Source organism: Raphanus sativus, chromosome 3 (genome assembly GCF_000801105.2).
Source record: "Raphanus sativus cultivar WK10039 chromosome 3, ASM80110v3, whole genome shotgun sequence".
Lineage (NCBI taxonomy): Eukaryota > Viridiplantae > Streptophyta > Magnoliopsida > Brassicales > Brassicaceae > Raphanus > Raphanus sativus.
The window spans coordinates 3,574,286-3,581,988 of record NC_079513.1 but is presented as its reverse complement, the minus strand read 5'-3'; the positions used below and the strand labels follow the sequence as shown (position 1 = coordinate 3,581,988).

At 36.9% G+C, this 7,703-nt stretch overlaps 2 protein-coding genes across 2 annotated transcripts; one reads left to right on the top strand and one right to left on the bottom strand.

Annotated features, from left to right (window-relative positions):
• The first annotated feature begins 305 nt into the window (after positions 1–305).
• LOC108847684 (uncharacterized) lies at positions 306–3,449 on the top strand. Its single transcript, XM_057006123.1, has 7 exons — positions 306–669; positions 1,503–1,565; positions 1,639–2,466; positions 2,561–2,644; positions 2,768–2,827; positions 2,914–3,000; positions 3,091–3,449. Exons 1-7 carry the CDS (start codon positions 364–366, stop codon positions 3,313–3,315), a joined length of 1,653 nt encoding a protein of 550 aa, XP_056862103.1. The 5' UTR covers positions 306–363; the 3' UTR covers positions 3,316–3,449.
• Positions 3,450–6,604: 3,155 nt separating this feature from the next.
• Positions 6,605–7,595, bottom strand: LOC108844968 (cysteine-rich receptor-like protein kinase 34). Its single transcript, XM_057006196.1, has 3 exons — positions 7,148–7,595; positions 6,912–7,065; positions 6,605–6,844 (listed from the first exon to the last, which is right to left on the bottom strand). Exons 1-3 carry the CDS (start codon positions 7,378–7,380, stop codon positions 6,605–6,607), a joined length of 627 nt encoding a protein of 208 aa, XP_056862176.1. The 5' UTR covers positions 7,381–7,595.
• Positions 7,596–7,703: the final 108 nt, after the last annotated feature.

The window sequence follows — 7,703 nt, the reverse complement described above, 5'->3', positions numbered from 1 at the left end:
TAATTTTTATAAAGATCCACTTATATTTTTTAAACAATAATTAATAATAGAAAATACATTAAAATAGTTCATATGAAAATAAATTGTTGAAATATTTGTTTTTATCAAAAGTGGATCCATAAATAATTCCATAATCTATTTATTCTAGTAGACAAAATTGATTGACTTTAATAAATTGAAAATATCATTATATATATAAAGGTATTTCATTGAATTTTAATTAAAGTCTTAAAAGAAATCAATTTTTATAACCGAGATTTTTGCTAAATAAGAGGATCCATCCATCATTATGCCACACTAACGCTATGAGAGAATATAAATATTCCTACAAATCAACTATTTTTTCTCGGCACAGGCAAAATAATGGTGGTGTCTAGGCGATTTGCTCAAGTCTCGAGCGACGAAGAAGACGATGTCCCTGCGACGAGGGCCAAGGTGCGGAACTCGAGGAGCCCCGAGGAAGCAACAGAGGGGAAGCGGAGGAAGCGTAAGACGGTGAAGCTGTACGAAGATTTCGAAGACGACGTGGCTCAGGAGGAAGAAGAAGAAGAAGAGGAGAGGCCCGAAGACGCGAATCCGGTTGGTGAATCGCTTAAGGTTACGGGTAAAGGCAAAGGGCGAAGAACCCATTTCGAGCAATTCGAGTATGACGGCAACAGATACAAACTGGTGAGTTTGTGTTCTGTCTGAGAGCTTGCGGTTTCTCATCTTACTTTATAGGTTTGGAATTGAAAAGTTTTGAAATTTAGGGATTTGGGATTCATGACTCTAGAATATGCACTCAGTGTTGGTTTAGGGTTAGTTTTCTTTTTCCTGATTGGTTCTGCAATGTACATTGTTATTACAACGAAGTGGCCAGTTGTGTTTTGTCTGAAATTGTGGTTTTATTCATGTTTCTGTTCGGGTCTTTAGGTTTGAAATTGAAAGTTGAGAAATTTAGGGAATTGGATTCATGATATATACTAGAACGTACTCAGTGTTGGTTTAGGGTTTTTCTCTTGATTGGGTCTGCAATGCACCTTGCTGTTGTTACATTGTTATTATAACGAACTGGTCAGTTGTGTTCTGTTCTCTCTGGGGACTGCTGCTTCTAGGGTTCTACTTCTACCTCGATTGATGGATCTTGATGCATTATGATGGATTTTTCTTCTGTGAATCCAATCAATAGGTTTGGAATTGAAAGTTGTGAACTTTAGGGATGTGGAATCTATCACGTATATACTAGAACGCTCTCAGTGTCTATTTATTTTTTATTTTTCGTAATTGGGTCTGCAATCATTACATTTTTCCATTGCTTGCTGTTATTACATTGTTGTGTACATTAAAATCTAGAGTTTTGTTAGGAACATTGATGCCTACGTGACATGATTAGAATCAATTGCTGTCTTGGGTTTACTTTGTCGTTAGCAATACATATTATGGTCTTTAATATTTAGTCTCTGGTTGACTCAATGCTTGAGACCCTTAGAGACAATTTGTTCTGACATTCCTTTCTTGCACAGGAGGATCCGGTGCTGTTGGTTCCAGAAGACAAAAGTCAAAAGCCATATGTTGCCATTATCAAGGTACTAGTTCTTGTGTATATGCTCACCAGTTCTTGTTGTATCATCCGCTTAAGACTTGTTTTTATTTTGGCAGGATATTACTCAAACAAAAGATGGGAGCATGATGATTCTGGGACAGTGGTTTTACCGTCCAGAAGAAGCAGAGAAAAAAGGCGGCGGAAACTGGCAATCAAGCGACACAAGAGAACTCTTCTACAGTTTCCATCGTGACGAGGTGCCAGCAGAATCCGTAATGCACAGATGCGTGGTCTACTTTGTCCCAGCCCACAAGCAACTTCCCAAACGCAAAGTGAACCCTGGTTTCATCGTACGGAAGGTGTACGATACCGTTGAGAAGAAGCTCTGGAAGCTGACTGATAAAGACTACGAAGACACGAAACAACATGAGATCGACCTCCTTGTCGAAAAATCGATGGCGCGGCTGGGTGATCTTCCTGACCTTGAACCTGAGGAAGTCCATGCTGATCTAGAGAATCTCTTGAAGGCTAAAAGATCTTTCCGGAAAGCGAACTTAGCTCCTGTTGATGTCAGAAAGGAGGAAGATGCCTGTTTAAAGCCTGAGACCCCTGGAAGCACTGCTATTTCATCAGAGTATCATTCTATCTTACACAAGTTTGATTCACTAACTGGTGATGCTCATCGTGACAAGTGGTTAGCCAAACTTCTCGAAGCTGTTCAGAACATATGCTATACCGCTGAACCAAAGGTGGCTTCAGATGGTTCCCAGCTTGAACAGGCTGATAATGGATCTAATACAAATCTGTCAAAGGATGAGAGTTTTCTCTGGCCAGATGTTGCTGTTCCTCCGGTGTGTGCTCTTGAGCTGGCCTTACATGCTTCTCTTGCTTCGGATTATGTTAAATATAATCAAAAGATGAGAACATTGGTTTTCAATCTCAAGGTTAGAATCTGCATCCATGACATAAACATTACTTTTAGCGTTTCCTCCTCCAAGTATTTTTAACAGTAATTTTTACATTTTGCTTCGTCTGCAGAACACTGCATTGCTGGCTAGACGATTGCTCAATGGCGAGTTAGAACCTGCAAAGATTTTGAACATGTCACCCGCTGAGTTAAAGGTTAGGAACTTGTCATGTTATATATTAATCTGAATCTTGTCCTCCTGTCTCATTATACGTAAATATTAGTGAGTACGTTTCCATGTGATTACAAATAAAGTTTTGGTTTTTTATGGGATTCAGGAGGGTCTAACTGCTGAGGAAACAGAGAAGAAGGAGCCTGATGATGCGGAACGAATGCAGGTTATTTATCCATTTCTGACAACCCAAGTTTTATCTAGTTCGTTGTAATGTCTTTGACCATGTCATGTCTTGGGTTTTGGAAGCAGATGACTGATGCAAGATGCTCGAGATGCAGTGAAATCAAAGTTGGTCTGAGGGATATCATCCAAGCTGGGCATGGAGATCGCTACGAGGTTCTTGTGGTTTTCCAGAGTCTTCTTCTGTTAATATGCATATCCATGGGTACTAATAATCACATTCTGCTTTTTGTGTGATGCATTTAGCTGGAGTGTATTGCCTGTGGACATTCATGGTACGCCTCGAGGGATGAGGTGTCAACTCTGACTATCGACACTGCAAAACCTGCACGAGGCACAGTGAGTGAGGAGGTAGAGAAGAATTTGACCAGTCCTCTTGATGGTGAGAAGAAAGCCACAGAAGAGTCCTTGAAGACAACCAATGGCTCCGGTGTTGACAACAACCCTGAAGCCACCAAGAAACCAGAGTAAAATAAGATGTTTATGGTTTGGGGTATAAATTGAAATTGGTTTCATTATAACATATGAATATGATTAACCGTATACTGTAGTTAAGTTGGGAAAAGCTTATGTATTATAATAAATCTAAAACTTTGGGTTTACAATCGTCTCTATGTTTATCAACCATACACAATCCTGCGGAGGGAAGTGTCGAGACACAGGTTATAATGTCACAAGATGACTTTTAGACACAAGGCCCATGATGCATTATAGTTTTTGTTTTTCCTCATAAGCTTCACTCACGTCTTGTGTTCAACGCCAGCCTTATAACTATGCAGTCACTGTCCCAATGTCACAAAACCCTTTACTCCTCTTGGCTCTCGATTTTAGCAAATACTCTCTACCTTTAACAGATCCGAGACTTGGATAGTTCATACTCGTGCGCCAATATCTGCAGCTCTTAGGGTGGTAAATATACAGCCATAATGATAAGTACCATCAAACGTATGTGCGTAGAAGGAGAAACAAAGGAGGGAAACATGCAATGGTGACTTGGCAGGAGCCGTTGCTTTGGATTCAAATGAGGAAGGCGAACCTTCTGAATCTCTCAGAGGCTTTCCAATTAGATCGGGAAATGCAGATTGAATAAGATTGACGTTACATTCTCAGCTTTAAATAAAGGAACTATTGTCACTTAAAATCTTGTTTTTTTTAATGAAGTTCAAATTTATTCATAAAAAAAGCCTGTTTACAACAAAGTTCCTTAGCTTTAAACTACTCTATCTCTTTCTCTTCTATAAGCTATTTACATTCTTGTTGCAAACCACATTTAAAACAAATTAAAATCATTTTACCTTTTTCAAAAATTAATACCTTTTTGAAATATAAAATTTCAAAAGGAAAAAAAAAATCATTGTGAAGAAATTAGATTTCTCAAACAAAACACAAAATCAACAACCTAACATCATAAATTTCTTGATCTAACATTAAAAATCTAAATCCTTATTCTCTAAATCTACCAATCCATAATCTAAGTTTCAAAACCTAAATCTACCATTCACTTCACAATACTATCAACCTAATCTACTTAGATATGAAACTTACATTATTTAGGGTGTGAAATGATTGGAAATGATGGGAGAAAACCCGAGTGAGAGAAGGATTCGCGAAAGAGGAGTTTCAGTTTAGAGAGAGAGAGAGATAGAAAAAATGGGGGTGAAGAAAATTTTCTGGTTTTTAAAGAAATACCGAGCACCAACGGAAAGGGAGCCGTCGGTAATCCGTAGGTAATTTTCATTTACCCGTACTCTAAAAATTTGGTGGTGGAAATTGCCGCCACTTTTTTTGGCGGGTCGTCGGTATTCCGTCGGTATTTTTCAATGGAATATAGACGAAATACCTATGGATTGGGGTTTCCTAAACCAAAACTTGATAAAAACTCATTTGATTTGTTATATTATCGTGTAAATGTAAGGTGAAAGTATTTTAAATCTTAAAATACTATCACACGTTTTAAATTAAGTAAATTTTAAATTAACATCTTTCAAATTGTAAATGGTAACAATTATATTGTTTAGTTAATCAAGGTTTTGATTCAATTAACTGACTCTTTCAGAATGATTTTTTTTCGAATTTCAACACTTAAATAGATAAATAATGTTTATAGTTACTATATTCTCTTTGTAAAACCAATAAAATTATAAACATACTTTTATAATCCCGTAAAACGTAATTGAAAACCGAGAATTTAGGGTTTTCGTTCGGTAATTATCGACGGAAACCCTAAATTCTCTATTTCCGTTGGTACTCCGTCGGTAATACCGACAGGTTACCGATGAAAATCCTAAATTCTCGGTTTCCTTTGGTATTCCATCGGTAATTAAAATCCTAAAAAGACTACCGACAAAGTTTCGACAAATATTAGTCTTTTTTCTAACGGTTTTTTGTCGGAAATTTATTGGTAATTTTTGACTGATTACCGACAACTATAAATCCATCGGAAATTATAAACGAATTACCGGCCAATACTCGTTTTTCTATTTCCGACGGATATCTGTCGAAATTCATGAAATCACCATGTTATAATAAGAACAAATAGTCAAGTGTTGATTTTCAGCTATCATTGCATCCAACTGAATCTGAATATTCAGTGACCTGTAAATGATATTCTGTGTATGTAATCATGTTTTCTTTGGTGTTTTTCAAATACATGAAAACTCTTTTTACAGCTTTTTAATAGTCTACTCCGAGATTATTTTGATATTGACCCAACATTATACCAACAAAACTGATCTCATGTCGAGTATATGTCTGAGTACATAATTCAAACTCCAACCCACAGATACATAAAAAATGTTCTTTCCATATTTTGGTGGGGACGTTTACCTCTCCAATAACTGTAAAATATTCGTTCTCCATCATTTTGGAAGCAAGAGATTCTAGAATGAGCTTATGGTTGTAATCATATATGTACTCTCGGGTAAAAAAATGCCAAAACCTTGTTAAAGTCTTGTGAAGAAATAACAACAGTCAGGGTTATTAGAACAAGCCAGAAGATTTATGAGGAAATCTTCTTGACATTTCCCATGGTCGTACAAACGATTTTGGGTTAGTATATTGATACTCTACACTCTGTATCATTTTAAAAGCAAGTGAGTTCTCTCTACGCCTACAGGTTGTCAAACTTAAGTGTCAGTGGCATTATAAAAGGTGAGTCAAACCGTAGACAAAATCTGAGAGCCAATAGAAGCACATACCTGATGTGTTTATGTTTATAAAATAATGTTGAAAATTTCAAATTAAGTTCATGATGTGAGATACACCCAGACCCCACGATGTTTCTTGATGAATGAATCTCATAAACTTAATATAACGAAACCGAATGATACACATAGAGAGAATTATATGTGTTATAGCATAGGTTTCGTTAATAATTAAAGTGTTAGAACTTGTAGGTTGGCAGCTCATCAACTACAAGAAAATGTGATCGCAGTCAAGCAGATTAATGTTCCAGTTTTGCCCATAGCTTTACAATACCAATACTTCAATAGTCAGTGTTACAAAAAAAAACTTTCAATAGCTTTATTAATAAATTTTAACCAAATTGATAACACTTTTGTGTTATACTTTGACAATTTCAACCTGAAAATTTTTCATCACCCCTGGAAAATTTTCATCACCCCTCAAAACTCAAATGAACAAAATACAACATCAGTCACCTATCAAACACAAACACACACACAAAATATGTAACACACACACAAACACCATTCATAATATCTAGAATAATGAATCAATTTGCCAATTGCCAAAAACAAATTCAAGCCCTTCGACTAGGTACCAAAAATCCTGGTTCATGTGGTGCTGGAAGACTAATTTTGCTAGAAGTGAGCATCGAGTTGATTTTACAGATTTTTGGTCGATCTGCACGATCAGCTTGAACACATAAAAGTGCTATATGTATGCATCGAGTCACTTGTTCAATTTGATAATTATCCCCGAAAGTCGGGTCAACAAATTCTTCTGCCGCAAAGATACCTTTGCTCCAGATCTTCCAAGCCTGGTGAATAAAAAAGAATCATACAATTTTTCTAAACATTTAACCTTAATAGATAAAAACTACTCACATATGTGACCAGATTGCAATCAGTATCATCAATCCGGTAGAATCTACTACTGGTATAGCCGCTAATTATCTCAAGAACCAAGACTCCAAAGCTATAAACATCAGACTCCATGGAGAACTGACCAAGATTCATATACTCAGGAGCCATGTAGCCGCTGGAAAAAAAAATACAGCAAGACTTAATTTAGTTTACATGTGACAGAAAAATGGTAGACCAAAGTACATGACTCCACTCACTAGGTTCCAGCTATCCTGCTAGTCTCGTCTCGAGTTTGCTCTACTGCAAAAATCTTTGCAAGGCCAAAGTCGGCGATTTTGGGGTTCATACCAGCATCTAGAAGAATGTTGCTTGCTTTGAGGTCACGGTGTATGACTTTGGGCCGTGAATCTCGATGAAGATATAGAATCCCTCGAGCAATTCCTTCGATGATATTGTAGCGTTTTATCCAGTCAAGTTGCGGTTGATTCATTGTGTCTGTGCATGGATATATTAGCTAATTAGTCAAGAACGGGATATGGATTCATCAGACTGCAAGCTGGGAACTTGGAATGTTAACAAACCAAAGAGGAACATATCGAGACTTTTGTTGGACAAGAACTCATAGACTAGTATCTTTTCTTCTCCTTCCATGCAAAAACCTAAAAGCTTAACAAGATTATTATGCTGAAGCTTTGCTACCACAACGACCTCGTTCTTGAATTCTTGAAAGCCTTGTCTTGAAGTTCTTGTTAGCCTCTTAACCGCAATTTCTGTTCCGTTTGAAAATATACCTACAGTCCAATATATTGGAAA

Bases quoted from the DNA above. Each gene is read 5' to 3' on its own strand.
- LOC108847684 (XM_057006123.1), top strand. From the start codon at position 364: ATGGTGGTGTCTAGGCGATTTGCTCAAGTCTCGAGCGACGAAGAAGAC. The intron at 670-1,502 runs GTGAGTTTGTGT...TTTCTTGCACAG, and splicing joins ACGGCAACAGATACAAACTG to GAGGATCCGGTGCTGTTGGT. The intron at 2,828-2,913 runs GTTATTTATCCA...TTTTGGAAGCAG, and splicing joins ATGATGCGGAACGAATGCAG to ATGACTGATGCAAGATGCTC.
- LOC108844968 (XM_057006196.1), bottom strand. From the start codon at position 7,380: ATGAATCAACCGCAACTTGACTGGATAAAACGCTACAATATCATCGAA. The intron at 7,066-7,147 runs GTGAGTGGAGTC...TTTTTTTTCCAG, and splicing joins AGCAGGATAGCTGGAACCTA to CGGCTACATGGCTCCTGAGT. The intron at 6,845-6,911 runs GTGAGTAGTTTT...TTTATTCACCAG, and splicing joins ATTGCAATCTGGTCACATAT to GCTTGGAAGATCTGGAGCAA.